Raw genomic sequence first — 16,734 nt, forward strand, 5'->3', positions numbered from 1 at the left:
AGAAAAACACATGGGGAGGATCGTGGAGCAAGTTTGTGAGGACGGGTAGATGACTCATTCGGGAAGCAAACACACCCGAACACCCGAAGATGATTGTATGTTAGGTGGCGCAGGTAAAGAGCAGTTGTGGGTGTATGGTTGTGAAGGATCTTGGTAGGTAAAATGGTGTAAGTATGCGGCTGTGTGGGCGGCTTCGACCCAATATGTGGTAGGGACAGAGGCATGGGTTAAATTGGAGAGCATGATTTCGTTTATTTGTCGCATCATACGTTCGGCTTTTCCGTTTTGTTGGGACATGTTAGGACAGGAAAAACGGAATTGCATACCATTAGTGGCAGCAAAGGTTTTAAATGTGTGGTTATCGAACTCTCCACCGTTATCACACTGAAAGGATTTAATTTGAAGATGAAATTGAGTTTTAATATAGGTGTAAAATTTGATAAATTTGGTTACAGTTTCGGATTTAAAACGGAGTGGGAATAAGCATGTGTAATTTGTGAAATCATCAATCAAGATCATATAGTATTTATAGCCAGTATTAGAAACAATAGGTGATGTCCACAAATCACAATGTATAATATCAAATGGTAGGATAGTATTAGAATTGAATAAAGCAAAAGGTAATCGTTTATGTTTAGCAAGTTGACAAGAATTGCAAAACAAACGACTAGACTTATTACACGAAATAAGTTTATTTGTTGCAAGAAAATCGATAATGGAAACTCACGGGTGGCCAAGGCGTGAGTGTCAGGATTAAGGAGTAGAAACAACAAAAGCAGAAGGTGTGGTTTGAGTAGGTGCAGTGACGGGATAAATATGGTTGTCACTGTCGTGTCGACTCAAGAGCCGCCCAGTCTTGTAGTCCTTCACAGAGAAACCAAAAGGATCAAATTCTACAAAGACAGAGTTATCAGTGGTAAACTTTCGGACGGAAATAAGGTTTTTAATGACATCGGGGGTATAAAGGACGTTGTTTAAATGAAGGTTATTTTGTTCATTGGGAAAGTATGTGTGGCCTAATCCAAGTATTTGCATGTTCTGACCATTTCATAGAACGAATACCTTCATCAAACGTTAGGTGATCAGTAGCTCCGGAATCCATGTTCCAAGCTGGTTCATCTGTGTCAACTCCAAGCGTGTGAAAGGCTTGTCCACGATCAGTGGGCTTTAGTGGAATGAAGTCTGTAATATGGGCCTGAGGGGTCGTCCAAAAGTTGAACGTGCCTGCTGTTTGTTTCCACTTTGGCGATAAATAGTCGAACCTTCCGCCTGCCATGGAGTAGCCCATCCTGCATGAGTCGGATAAGGGTATGGCGGTGGGGTCCATCCATAAGATGTCCCAGATTGAGCAGCCCACCATGGAGGAGAAGCCCAATATGGAGGAGCCCAAGTTCCTACTCCTGGATTATTATTGGTAGGCTAATATTGGTTGTTGTTGTTGTTATTGTTGCGGGTGGAAGGGTTGGTACGGTTAGAGCCATTTCTTTGTGAGGAACCAGTGTTAAGGCGGCGCTGATTGGTACGGTTGGAGCCACGGGTGTCAAAGTTACGTCATGGGGTAGGTGGGTTTGATGGTTGTTGTGGCGGCTCATGAAAAGCAACGGCTACAACAGGGGTGTGTCAGGCTTGTTGGCGACGTTCGTCTGCATCAAGAAGGTTTATCGCTTCCTCCCACGATGGGAGATCTTTGTTAACTTGGGCTCCAACGACATCATATTCAGGCGGAAGGCCACTTACAAGTTGAATGATGAGGCGCTCATTTGACACAGGTTGATCAACATCGCCCAATTGAGCCGCAGTTTCCCTCAACTTTTGACAATAATCATGAAGAGAAGGCATGAATTTTAGGGTAAGATTAGTGAAAGCTTTCTCTAACGCGGCAGCTCTAGGTCCTTTGTTGTAGAGAAACATCTTCTTCAACCGGTTCCATGCTTCAAGATCGGTGGATTCGGTTTCAAGAACACGGACCAGAAGCTCGTCGGAAACAGTGGAACAAATCCACTGAAGCACAATAGCGTCGATCTCAAGCCAGTAGGCACGGTTGGGATCGTCAATCGCCGGTGGAAGGGTTCCATCAATATGATCCAGAAACTTATACCCTCGCGCGTTTAACTGAAAGAGTTTAACCCACGAAGAGTAGGTTACTTTGATTCCGTCCAAGCTTCGAACTTTATTTTGAATGTTGGTGACGGTGTATACCGGGTGAAGTGTGTGAGAATTGGATCCTGTATTCTCGACCTTTTTGCCGGATCCAGACTCTTTAGGAGGTGCCTCGTCGCCTATAGCCGAGAGGAGAAGATGAAAATCTGGTGAGGATGGAGGCCGTAGCCTTTAGGGTCGAAGAGAAAGGATGGCAGGAGCGTATTGCTCTGATACCATGTAAGTGTGTGAATATCTCAATGCCTTCATTCAGCAAAATAGCCAAGTATATATAAACATACAATTCTATCTACCATGAGCTATCTATGGAAATAAAATAGGGAATGAGCTGTACAAGGAATAATATATAATATACAAATTATACTCAATCAATGCAATATATTCCGTTGAATATATGTGCTGTTAATAGTGCCAGACACGTGACCTTCTTTTTAACGGACGTTTATGGTCAGGATTAAAAGTCTTGACAGAACAAAGTTTTTTAGATTAAAATTGTAATTTATTAAACTTAAAGACAAAAGCTGTAAGAGGATGTTCACAATAGGGATGATTCCTGTAATTAACTCTTTAGTATTGTACAAGATGACACATAACTACATGACTTCTTAAGTTTATGAAAATGGTTTTGTTAATGATAGTGTGATAAAATTTACATATTTTGTAATCACGTGCATGTTAACTTAAAAAACCTCTATTATGTTTATTATAACTCTGATTTACATACCGAGTCACCTATATATAAATGTTATTTTCTAGATATGGATACACACAAGCAAAGACGGGCCAATTTAGTTGCATACAATAAAGTGGACAAAATTGGATATAAATCATCGCAAAAACGAACAACGAGATGCACACATGATACATCAGTGAAACTAGCAAACTCGATTACATGCAATAGCAAAGATGATAAAGTTAACTGGTCCCAAATGAATAATTTACATTTTACTAGGTTGTATACATAAATTGTGAAAAATTTATAGTTTAATACAAACATTAAAAGTTTTTATATTTAAAATTTAACACATATAATAATAAATTTTAAAAATTCAATAAAAATTTTAAAATTAGCTATACAAGATAAAGTTTATTATATCTTTCATGTACTAAATAATACTTTCCATGTATAATATTTTGTGTGACCATATTATGCATTGAAATTATGATTAAGAGCAACACTTTTATACATCAAGGAATGAAATAATTTTATCTTTGTAATGTCATGATCACAAGTGTACAAACCCGTATAGAGATATATTACATAAATAGTAGAAAAGCATCTATTTCTAAAGCTGTTTTTCTTAACGGGAAATGGTTACAGGGCTAGATCAGTGTTTTTTATAAAAGGTTTAACCTAATTATATTATACTAAAGGGGTACCCGTACAATACGATGACGATGGCAACGGGTGACGGTGAGAGGCGGTGACATTGGTAGCGCTAGTACAAAGAAACAATAAAAGTGTATGTACATTGCATGTTTCGGAAAATGACAGTAATTGATTTTATACAATATAATGAGATATTTTTGCAGGTTATTTTACATCTTTCAAGCTATTTATTAGAATCAATATATATTTGGTTGGATTCCATTACTTGAAATAAATGTGATAACTATTATATAATCAGGATATCTTTTACAACAAACTTACAAACACATAGAAGAAAAAAAGAGTAAAAATAAGTTTGGTAAACTCGATCACATAGCAATCTTAAAACAAATGGCGAATATCAAATATGATTTTTCATCTTAATACTTTAGATTGGAGTTAGTGTAGTTCCTTACAAAGTATAATGTGATTGTTATGTTCTTAAGTGATAGTGTTAGAATTATAAATATGGTGTTTAATTGTAAATTTCCATTAGTGAAAAAGACATTAGTGTTAATTAAACTTAATGTATAAATAACCCCTTCCACCCCTTGTTGTAAGTAACACTTTGGTATCAATAAAATCTAATTACATAAAAATGCAGGGTTTCTCTCAATACACACAAACACATACTACAAACACATACTAGATCTAGATTTATCATATATCCATAATTTAAGCTCAATTCAATATATTACAGATAGAGGAGCGATAAATGTTCGTGCAATTGTTAAATGAGGGTGCCCTCAACAGCTCAAATCCAAATAATATGCGTCTCGCTACATATAAATCAACATACATTCAGTCAAGAATACCCAATCGAATCGTATCCATTTCGATATTTTTAAGATATCAGAAAATAACACTTTCCTATTAATTAGGTTCCCGAAAACCTTGATGGGTTTACCGTGTATTCAAGTGACACGATGATTGTCACAATAAAATCCATCATCATCATTGATCGAATTGAACCTCCCGTACGTTTTATGCTCAAACTGTTACATCATTAATTAACAAACACCAATCTGATAACCAGTATTCACTTAAACCTTATTAAAAACAGTGAAAATTATACTACATCTTTATTATTTGACTTCACGTACACCACGGTTTGTTAATTTATAGTTATATATGAGTTAATTAGTCTAGATACTTTTGCGAAAAATCAACATAATCGATCTTGAAAAGTTACAGTCCATCCATGATCGTATTACCTCTAAACATATATAATCTCATTAATTTTCCATTGTTTTATCGAATCTTTAACATCAACGTCCTTCATACCGAAGTTTAATTTTCACACCTTGTCATGCTTTAAACTTCATTATGCTTTCATCAAGAACTATTAAATCACTAATGATTATCCATCAAACTCCATGTCCCATTGCCATATATATCAGTGAGCCCATACATGTGAGACACATCAAACCCAAGTTCTTTAATCTTCGAAATATATTTTTGAGGTGGAGGTTTACCGCTTGTCAAAATCTTAACTGCATGTTGAAGGGTTTTCATATTGAAATAATCCAAAGAATTCACAATCATGTTCAGAACAACTGGAGCTCCACACATGTGTGTAACCTTGTGAATTACTATATTATCAAATACGACTTCGAGATCAAGATATGATCGAAGGCAAATATTGGTGCCACCAATTGCAGCCACGCCCCATGTGAAGCACCACGCGTCACAATGAAACATAGGAAATGACCAAAGGTATGTACACATCTCTTGCATATCGTGCTTGGATGTCGTAGCAAGGGAGTTAAGATACGCAACACGATGGCTATAAACAATAAATTTCGGCTTATCTGATAGAATATTTGTTTTGGAAGTATAACTTAAAATGATAGCATCACAATCGTCATTTGGCCAAAGTATTGGGAATTCAGAGGATCCAGAGTTTAAAAGGCTCTCATAATCATATTTACAAGTAAGCTTCCAAGGGGACCGGAAGTTGGGTTCAGATATTATGACAAGCAGAGGTAATTGATATGATGAGAGGGGTGTGTCCTTAAGAAGACCGATAGCGTCCTTAGCAACCTGTAGTAGCTGGTAGTCTACAAAGAGGATCTTGGCTTTTGAGTGTTGGAGAAGAGTAGACAAGCAATCTGGATCAAGAGATGTATCAAGGGGACATATAGTGGCTCCTGCCATGGGAATTGCGAAGTGTAGTTCTAGCATCGCCGGGATATTTGGTGCTAGTGTTGCTACCTGTATTTGCATCATTTTATGTTATATAATTGAAGACGGAGACAGAATAAGCAGCTACAGCTAAGTAGGCTATCCAATTCGTTCTAATATTACGTTTGATATATATAGTTAAGTATAATTAGTACGAGTATGTACAATTTGATTTGAGGGGAAAAAATTTCAATGGAAGAATTAAATAACTAACAATCTGCTACATAGAAAAAAATTTCATTTATTTTTGATAAACTATATATGTTTTTATATGATTCTTATAAATTAATAGTTAAAAACCTTAGGGTGCGTTTAGTTCAAGAAAACTCCCTTGTTTTCCATTTTCATTTTTCAAGAAAACATGAAAAATAGGAAACGCATTCAAATTGTAATTTTTTAGAAAAGTTTTCCTAAAAAATGAAAATTCTCTTTTTCAACTTTTTCACTAAAATTAAACGGTTTTTTTCAGTTTTTGTTTTCACTTTTCTATTTTCTAAACCTTTTATAAACCTAAAGTTAGAAAACAAGTGAATTTGAACATGTTTTCTAGTTTTCTAAAATGAAAAAATGAAAACTCCATCTTTTATTTTGAACGCGTTTTCAAAATTTTCAAAGATTTTTTAGAAAAGAAAAACCTTTTCATTTTCTAGAAAACTAAAAATGGAAAACTTAAAAACATTTTCTCCAACTAAATATGTCATTAAGTTTTTAATTAATATTACCACATCACCACGAGAAACCCCTAAGAGGTGAAGAGCAGATGCAAGCTTGATACATCGAAGGTGTGTTTCTTCCCATGTGTATTTGATAGATCCATATACCACCGATGTCTGGGTTCCATAAACTTTAGCCGCTCGCTCCAAAAAGCTAATGGGTGACAAAGGCACGTCGTCCTTTGATGACCAGCGACCTTCCAAAGGTAGCTGATTCAATTCCGCTTCACAGTCGGCAGAGAGGGATCTTTGCGACGATGTCTCACATCGAACCTTGCAAGAAGAACGGTTTGCAGCGGTAGAGTAACTTAGTTGATCAAGCCTGATGTTTGACTTATTATTAAAGATTGTGTTCACATTGGTGTTCGTCGTAGCCTGTTTATATATATATATATATATACAGTAAGATTTATGAAACAAGGTTCATTAACTTAACATTTACACAAAACTACGTACCAAGGTTAATTGTAATTAAACATGAAGAAAAGGTACATATGCAATAATCATGTGCGCGCATATGTAACCCATATGATAAAGGCTGGCTAGCTGATGGACATGTTTAAGATATATAAATACAGGGGAAAAGATAATTTGAGACCAACTAAAAAAAAGTCCAAAAGAGGACCATTGATTTTCGTAAGTTACACATCACCATCATGATCTACTACGATATACAAGATTTTTTTGTAAAAACACTAAGACTTTCCAGCGACGGACCCACAGAAAAATCATGTGTAAGTTAACTTACACATGTGTAAAAGTTACACATGTGTAAGTAAAGTTACACATGTGTAATACACATGTGTAACTTAACTTACACATGATTTTCTGGTGGGCCCGTCGCCAGAAAGTCTTAGTGTTTTTTAAAAAAAAAGTTTGTAGTGATCAAGTTTAGATATGTGGAAAATAAAATTTTAAAGCTCCAGTACTAGGTGCAAACAATTATAAGGAGTGGATGCATGGTTTGCAAAAATCATCTTTGATTAGGCCGGGACCACCAAAAGATGGAGTCGATATACAACTGATAGGAAAAAAAAAAAACATATAACTCATGCTTTCATCTTTACACATTTTGATTAGTTACACACTACTAGTAATACTTATACTAATGATGACAATTGCCAATCTAGGTCAAAAGAACAAAACAAAAACACTTATCAGTAAATCATGTCAATTTCTCAAACCATTAAAAACAATATATTAAAATTAGCTACTTTTATAAATTTAGACTAAACGATATATATGTATATGGATATGTGTGAATAGCATATACCTGATTTTTATTTTGAATCAAATATACACAGAAGTCATCAAATGTTAAGGATTTAAGCTTCATACCTGCGTGATGAATTAGTGGCTCAAGCTATATACGTATATATAGAATACTGAGTATATAACATCTTAATGTTACTGTCGAATTCTAAACTTTATAGAAACAAAACTGGTGTTCGATCTTTTAGGAATATTACACATATATCTGAAGTGCATATATATAATATATATGTAAAAAAGGTGATACTCACTCGATCCACATCGCCTTTCAATTTTGGAATCCAATAGCCTGACTTTATATGCAAATGATATTTACTACCAAGACCAACAAAGTTGACTTTGTGTCGCTTGATAAGTTTGAACTTCGAAGACTCGTAGTTTTAAGATAAGTTAATTAATTTAATTAGGTGACTACGTGTTGTCGTAATTAGCGATTTCGCCTCTCTGGTTATAGCATCCTTCTTATGGTTGCATTTTTTATAACCGTCTACCTCTCGAACTAACTATTTTAGTTTCTGTTAAGGCCACGTGTATACCACGTTAGCTCTTATTTCTTAGCTAATCAAATCAAATACACACATTCCCAATTCCCCATATAAACCCCAACTTTTTCTGCTGTCTAAATGAGTGGTGATGCTTGTACCACCTCATTTGATAAATGTATTATATTCTACAAGTTATATAAATGACTGATTAATGTACAGTTGCGTGGAAGATCATCAAAAGTGATAGTCCACGAATGCACAACTCGTATTAAGATTAACTAGGCAAAAAGTAAAGGAAAGAAAGTAAATAACAAGAACAATAACAAGTTCAAATGCAAAAGATCTAAGAAATTCTAATCATATATAATATTGCCTATTTTATACATAGTTATTTTACGCGATGTCGTTTCTTTTATTTATTTTACGTTTATATTATTGTCACTTTTATGGACTTTTATACTTAATATATGATTTTATATGATTATAGGTCTATAATATGAAAAATGACAAAATATGTTGAACAAAGATCATTTATAGAAAAATATGATGGAAGCCGACAAGACGAAGAATATGACATATATCAATTTGTATGTTAGCATGAATGCTAGACAAATTCGTGGTTGGGCTCGATCTAGATTAGAAAGAGAAGTGGCACAATGCCTTTGAAGTTAGCAGCCCAATTGAAGCCCATTAAGAGAATTATGGTGTCGTGAGCTGATCAAGAAAATGGCCCAACTTTGAGCAAAGTTTACTTACAAGTTTCCAATTAATGTAATTATGGTCACAAAAAAAAAAGAATTGAGTCGGCAGGAAAGAAAACCCATACGTGGGTCCTAAGAAAAGCACTCCTATATATATACATATATATATATATATATTACATTATAGGGTAGCATTCCAGTGAGAACATGTTTTAAATAAGAACAGTAAAAACAGTTTCTATCCTTTGGATGAAAAAAATTAAAGGTCATGATGATTAATAGCATATTTGAAAATATGCATTTAATTAGTGTCAAAGATGGGTTTTTATATGTGTATTAAAGGATAAATGAGTAACTAAATAAATCAATGAAAAAAGGAAAAATAAAATAAAATGAAATGTATATACATTTTTCACACGTTGATGGAAGTTAAAAAAGTAGTTACCAATTTCGAATTATTAGGAAGGGAATAAAATTAAGTGGGTAATTGGATGCACCTATCTTGTATAAAAATGGATGCACTTCGATTTGCTTAAAAAAAGAAAATGGATGCACGCTTTAAAAAATATGGATGCACTTCTAGATAGAATCAAGTGGATGCACTTATATATAAAAACGAGTGGATGCAGTTATATATTTTATGCATCTATTCAATCTGGTGTCTAGAACGAAATAAACAAAACCGTCCATCGATTCCAAGAAAAATTTAATACACTAGAAAACATTGCTTTTTTCTTGTAAACTTACTTTCAATTTCAATTTTCACATAACTTCCATGCATCAGTCAAAAAACAAAAATATTATAAATCAAGTGACCGTTTGAAAAATTATATGTAATGGAAATTAAATTTGAAAACTCATAACAAAATTTATTATTATAAATTAATTGTATTTTGTAAATGTCTTAATTACCCTTTTTAATGTATGCTGATTTGTTATTTTACTATTAGTCCTTATTTGTTCTTATTTTTTTAGTGTTCTCATTGGATGGGCTTCCTTACATTATATATCTAGACGGAGGGATCATAATTAGAAGGGTGGTACGTGAGTTTTTCGGAGGAGCCGCAAAAAGAAAAACACTTCACGAAAGTGAGGTGTTATTATTGGTTCGTGGGATTTTTGACAGCCGCAAAAACTTCGGTTCGTGGGGAAGTCGGCTAGAGAAGGAATTAATTTGAGGTGCTTGGGGGATTTTTTGAGTTGTCGAGACATTGGAGGTGTTTTGGTTTGTGAGTGGTTCGTGAGAAAATTAGCCGCAAAAGACAAAAAGCCAAAGGCTTTTGTCTTTGGTTTTTCGTGACACAGCAGCCAAAGATAGAGCACCTTTAATTGGGGTTTTCACTTTTCTGCTTCAATTCGATCAACAGCCGCAAGCAAAATTATGTTCAAACTCTTTTACTTTTCTTTATTTTTATTATTAGTTGTTATGTCTAGCTAAATATTTTTATCATCTATTAGGTGAAGTGATACGATAAATAATGATGGTTGTACTATTTTTATAATTCAAGTTGATTTAATTTAACGTTGTGTTGTAATCTTAGTTTATTAATTCTTTGTTATTTAACTCTCAATTGCGGATAGTTTTTGCATAACTTCAGTGGTAACTAGGTTGTGTAGAAGTTATTTTGATTGCTTGGTTAGAAGCAATTGTTTCTATGACGGGTACGGTAGGAAGTAATTGATGGTTAATAATTGACATAATTTTGTGTTTTGGGAAATTTGAAGATTCTTGAGTTTAAATTTGCTTGAGGACAAGTAAAGCTCAAGTATGGGGAATTTGATATCGCCTATTTTAAATATATTTATTTTATGTGATATCATTTCTTTTATGTTTGTATTATTGTTATTTTTATAGACTTTTATACTTAATTTGTGATTTATATGATTATAGGTCTATAAGAAGAAATATGACAAGAATGAGCCGAATAAAGATTATTTATAAAGAAAATGAAGATCGGAGCTCAAAAAGACGGAAATATATCAAGCTACTAGTCTATGTGTTACATGAATGTTTGATAGAAGAGACCAGGTACTTTGCATGTGGATTAGCTAAATAAAAGACATAACGAAAGTTTAAGATTTGATGATGAGCTCGGCTAGAAAGTTGGAACAAAACATAGTCTTAATTTACACTAAATATTATTATTAGTGTTACGTGAGATGATGAGACATAAAAGTCTCATATTTGGGCTTCTGATCACATGGCATCATGATAAATAATGGGCTTTTAATTAACTAAGGATGATGCACTGTTTTATTTGATGGAGAAAGAAGTGGAAATCAAGCCCAATAATAATGAGGCCGAGAGAGGTGAAGTCGGTGGCACAAAAACAAGTCATACAACATCTATATAATGATATTAGTTATCATAAGAGGTGGGACGAATAGGAGGGTTTGGGCGTGGGTTTGGCAGCCGCCAAAGTGAGGGGTGGTGTCGGTCGAATAAAAGACGGAGGGATCATAATTAATTAGAAGGGTGGTACGTGAGTTTTTCGGGACTAATAAGAGTTAGCGAGTTTTAAGTAATTTAGAAAGAGTTTGGTTTTTAAAGACTTCACGTCATCTTGATTTTAAATTGAAAGTTAGTTAAATTGAAAGAGTTAGAAATTCCGTAGAATTTATCGAAAAGAGATTTGTTTTAAATCAAATAGGATGAGAAGATCATCCACTTTGACTTCATGATACACATTATTTAGGTTGCATATAATTGAAGAACCAATTCAAATATGTTGATGTTATAACTGAAAACTAACAAAGACTCACCCTGTATTACTTTTTTAAATTCCCTTAATTAACTAGTTCCATTACTAAGACCGGTACCCCAAGACGCCTTTCATAACTTTCCTAGCCAATTAATTGTTTTGGTTATTTAGATAACAATTGTGTCTATTGATTGTACCCAACCATTAACCCGTTAACCCTTATTAACCATCAATTACTTCCTACTGTACCCGTCATAGAAACAATTGCTTCTAACCAAGCAATCAAAATAACTTCTACACAACCTAAAGTTATGCAAAAACTATCCGCAATTGAGAGTTAAATAACAAAGAATTAATAAGCTAAGATTACGACACAACGTTAAATCAAATCAACTTAAATTTATAAAATATGCAACCTTAATTCATTGTATCACTTCATCTAAGTAGATGATTAAAATACTTAGCTATGCATGTCAAGACAAATAAAACTAACAATTTTAAAATAAATAAAATTCATAATAATTATTGTATAGTAATATAGTCTTGTAATTAGACAGATAATAATAATAATAATAATAATAATAATAATAATAATAATAATAATAATATCGAACGAGAATATAGTCTACGAATATATTGCTTTCTGCCGCTGATTCACGAACTGAGGTTTTTGCGGCTGTCAAAAATCCCACGAACCAATAATAACATTTTGTGAGGTGTTTTTCTTTTCGCAGCTCCTCCGAAAAACTCACGTACCACCCTTCTAATTAATTATGATCCCTCCGTCTTTTATTCGACCGACACCACCCCTCACTTTGGCGGCTGCCAAACCCACGCCCAAACCTCCTATTCGTCCCACCTTTTATGATAACTAATATCATTATATAGATGTTGTATGACTTGTTTTTGTGCCACCGACTTCACCTCTCTCGGCCTCATTATTATTGGGCTTGATTTCCACTTCTTTCTCCATCAAATAAAATAGTGCATCATCCTTAGTTAATTAAAAGCCCATTATTTATCATGATGCCATGTGATCAGAAGCCCAAATATGAGACTTTTATGTCTCATCATCTCACGTAACACTAATAATAATATTAAGTGTAAATTAAGACTATGTTTTGTTCCAACTTTCTAGCCGAGCTCATCATCAAATCTTAAACTTTCGTTATGTCTTTTATTTAGCTAATCCACATGCAAAGTACCTGGTCTCTTCTATCAAACATTCATCGCATAAACTAGTAGCTTGATATATTTCCGTCTTTTTGAGCTCCAATCTTCATTTTCTTTATAACTAATCTTTATTCGGCTCATTCTTGTCATATTTCTTCTTATAGACCTATAATCATATAAATCACAAATTAAGTATAAAAGTCTATAAAAATAACAATAATACAAACATAAAAGAAATGATATCACGTAAAATAAATATATATAAAATAGGCGATATCAATATGTATCATTGATTAAACGATGAATACATGGTCGATATTACAACTTGACTTACAAGAATACAAATGAACAAAGTAATTGCTAAGTCTAGACACACTACAAACTTGAACAATTACAAGATAAGTGACACACACTTCTTATGGTGACAAACACACTTTATGTGTTGCGGCTGTGTTGCCTTTTATAGAGGAGAATTAGGGCAACACAGCCTTGCACTGATAGTGACTAGATGGTGGTTGTCGAAGTTCCATTGGCTTGAAGCACTTGCATGCAGGAGCCTTTGTCTTCTTTACCAAATCGGGTATTAAACAGAAAACCTTTGCTTTGGTCCCAATTTTACCTTTGCCATACAAGGCAAATTACAGTTGGAAGAACCACCATGTGACTCTTGTCTTCATCAAGTTTGAAATCTTCCCGCCTTGACAAACAAATTGGGCAACATACAACCCGCTAAAGAGAGTCACTGGACTCGCTGATGACACACTTCAGCGAGCAAGTCTGTTCAGCGAATCCAAGACTCAACAATCTCCCCCTATTCGCTGAGTAGACTTGCTGAGTAGATAAGAGTTGATCATTCTGAAAGTTTTGGAAGAATATACCAGCAGGGGACTCCAATACTCTCCCTTTTTCAAATACACTTCTGGAAGGCAATCTGAGATTTAGAGCAGCATCACTAGAGATGGGAGGAAGGTCAGCAGACAAGGGTTGATAGACTACTTTTCTTTTTCTTTGTATGCTCTTGCCTACTGAGGAGATTGCTGCTGAAGTGCCAAATACTTCTCTCAGCATTGGTAGGTCTGCCGTGAACTTTGTATCATACGCCCTTGCTTTTTCAAAGTAATTCTTCAGCATCCTCTGGAGTTGTTCATAACTTGCAGCCTTTTTGTCCTTGATCAGCATATAGACTTCAAACCATTATGAAGGACCCAAGGAGGTTGGTTTAACATCTTCGAACCTTGCTGGAACAGCCGCTCCTTCCCTTGAGGAGGGTCTCTTATGCTGGATGCTGGCAAGATATTTCTGTTAGGCCTTAGTCATCGGAGTAATGACAACATTTCCAATTAATCGTGGATGAAAGATTGGGAGAACTTCCTTGGATCTGTCAGTGGCCATTTCTTCGGCAAACTTGGCCTCCCCTTCAGCTCTAAGTACCTTGGGGTCAAATTCTTGATCAATCATTTCAATTTGGGGAGCATCAGCAACTACCATTTGTTGGCCCTCTTCAGCATGTTCTACCATTTCAATCTCCCCCTCAGCTCCAGTAGGGGGAGCTTCAGCACTTGTATCCAAAATTTTATCATTTGATTCCCCCTCAACACCAGCAGGGGGAACCTTACAAGCATTTTCTTCACTGACGGCCACAATTGCCAATTCATTATCATTTTTTGTTTCAGTGGCGTCAGTGGTATCATTTTCATCTAACACTTGCTCAGCAGCTTCATCATATAACTTCTCCAGGGCTTTGTTGACATCACCAACCAAGTCCAAAATCTCAACATCAACTTTCTCCCCCTTGGAAGTGACATTATTAATGACCACTTCCACAATAGCTGCATGTTTAGACTGTTGGTCAACCAATTTAGACGTCAACCCCTTAATGTCACTCATCTCCTTTTCCAAATTCACGTGCCTATGTCGATCTTCCTTAGTGAAGGAGGCTTGAGGAGTGGGAAGATCAACCACTTGTTTTGTCAAAGCATCACTTGCTTCAGTATTCTTTTCGATTTGAGTGGCCAGAGGGGAGATAAGATCAGCCAGCTTCTTTACTTCAGCAACAACATTGATGCTGCTGGAGGTTGCCTTCTTTGCTGAGTATCGGATGGAGTTCCCAATTTTGCACAGTGATCGAGTGAGTCCTTTGGTGGCCTGTTGATCCTTTTTAATGATAGTTGTATAAGTACGCAGCTTGTGTAACACCCCAACTAAGGCGGAACGATGAGATGTACAGAAAGTCGAGTATTCAAAACAAAGGATTATAAATAACATTCACCATAGCTTTATTTGATGAAAATAATTTACAATGTACAAACATGTGAACCAATTTCCAAGTACAAATGCGTCCACCATACTTGGATATTAAGTTCTCGGTAAATTAGCATTTGTGATGTCAATATATAGCTTGGTTAACATAATTACTTATGCCTATCTCACTTAATTATCTTTGTTTTATTTGATTACACTTATCTCATGAAATTCGTTTAAGTGTTATGGGCCATTATCAATTGGGCCTAAATGTGTTGGGTTTTTAAGTGACTTGGGCTTAATTTAGTTATTGGGCTTAACCTTATTTGGGTTATGTGCTTGTTATTTGGTTCGTGGACTTAATATCCAAGTATAGTGGACGCATTTGTACTTGGAAATTGGTTCACATGTTTGTACATTGTAAATTATTTTTTTTATCAAATAAAGCTATGGTGAATGTTATTTATAATCCTTTGTTTTGAATACTCAACTTTCTGTACATCTCATTGTTCCGCCTTAGTTGGGGTGTTACAGCTTGTCTTGATTAGCAGCCATTGAGACAAACTTGTCTTTAATGGTCTCGATGCTGGTAGTGTTCTCACTTTGCTTCTTGTACCAGCTTTCCAATATCTTCACCAATTGACCACTTTCATTATCTTTAAGTTTTACAACAAGTAAGGCGGTCTTGGTAAAGTCATTAAGCTGGTTCTCCACCCGAGCTAGCCTATCAGCAGAGTAGGTAGAGTGAGGGATACCCAAATGCTGAGCTGGTATAGGCTCCACTTCATGTGGTATTACAGATAAATAACTAGGAACAGCTTGAAAAGCAAAAGGCATGCCCAGAGACAGCATGATGTTCACTGGTTGTACTGGTGGATTTTTGGGCCTGGCAGTGAGAGTGTCTGCCTCAATTTCTTCAATATTTTCCTCATTTGCCGCTGCAGTGTCAACAGCAGCAACAACATCAACATTTTAATTAGTGGCTGCTGCATTTCCACCAGCACCAGCTGCCTCATCACCATCATCAACCTCCATGTCACTGGCTTCGATTTCATCAACCTGGTTAGAGGAATCCAGCTGGAATGCATAACATCACCAGCAACTTCAACATTTATACTTTCACCAGCAACATCAACATCCATCCTTTCTTCCACTGAAAACTTTAAGGTGGTAGGGGAACCTGGTGCCTCAGCTTCAGTGTGTTGTGTCACTAAAGCATCATCGGCCATAGAATTTGTTGTCTCTAGCATCACCTGTGATATAGCTGCTGACAATGACTCAGAGCATTGAGAAGAAGAGGGAATTATAGGAGTGGTAGACTCAACTCTAATAAGCTGGGGTATCCCTTGATCTTCACCAACCTCTCCTATAGAAGATTGAGGTGGTTGCTTGTGGTTACCCTTTTTCTCGTTAGCAGCCTTTTTTGAGACTGTTGATGGGCTAGTTGGGCTTCTATTGTCCTTGGGCAGCGAGGACTTCTTAACCTTAGTGGGTTGGCCCTTTGGTACTCGCTGCTTATGTTTTGGGACATCAGCAGGAGGTGAAGTGGAAGAAGATGTAATTTGTGTTTTATTGGTCTTTTTTGGAGCTTTGGAGGTCGCTGGGGGAATTACCAGCGAACCAGCTCCAGAGGGTTGCTTTTTGTATACATCGGGGTAAGTAGAATATAATACATGTTTCATTGCTGGAGGAAGTACAATGTATTTAGCATCAAACACTTCAGTGTCACAAGCA

General features: G+C 35.5%; 1 protein-coding gene and 1 pseudogene across 1 annotated transcript; both read right to left on the reverse strand.

The window, feature by feature from the left end:
* Positions 1-1,620: 1,620 nt before the first annotated feature.
* LOC122587722 lies at positions 1,621-4,487 on the reverse strand. The gene is made up of 2 exons (XM_043759887.1): positions 4,423-4,487; positions 1,621-2,329 (listed from the first exon to the last, which is right to left on the reverse strand). Exons 1-2 carry the CDS (start codon positions 4,485-4,487, stop codon positions 1,621-1,623), a joined length of 774 nt encoding a protein of 257 aa, XP_043615822.1.
* A 183-nt stretch (positions 4,488-4,670) lies between these two features.
* Positions 4,671-13,938, reverse strand: LOC122587723 (annotated as a pseudogene).
* Between the last annotated feature and the right edge of the window lie 2,796 nt (positions 13,939-16,734).

This window comes from Erigeron canadensis, chromosome 2 (genome assembly GCF_010389155.1).
Source record: "Erigeron canadensis isolate Cc75 chromosome 2, C_canadensis_v1, whole genome shotgun sequence".
Taxonomy (NCBI): domain Eukaryota; kingdom Viridiplantae; phylum Streptophyta; class Magnoliopsida; order Asterales; family Asteraceae; genus Erigeron; species Erigeron canadensis.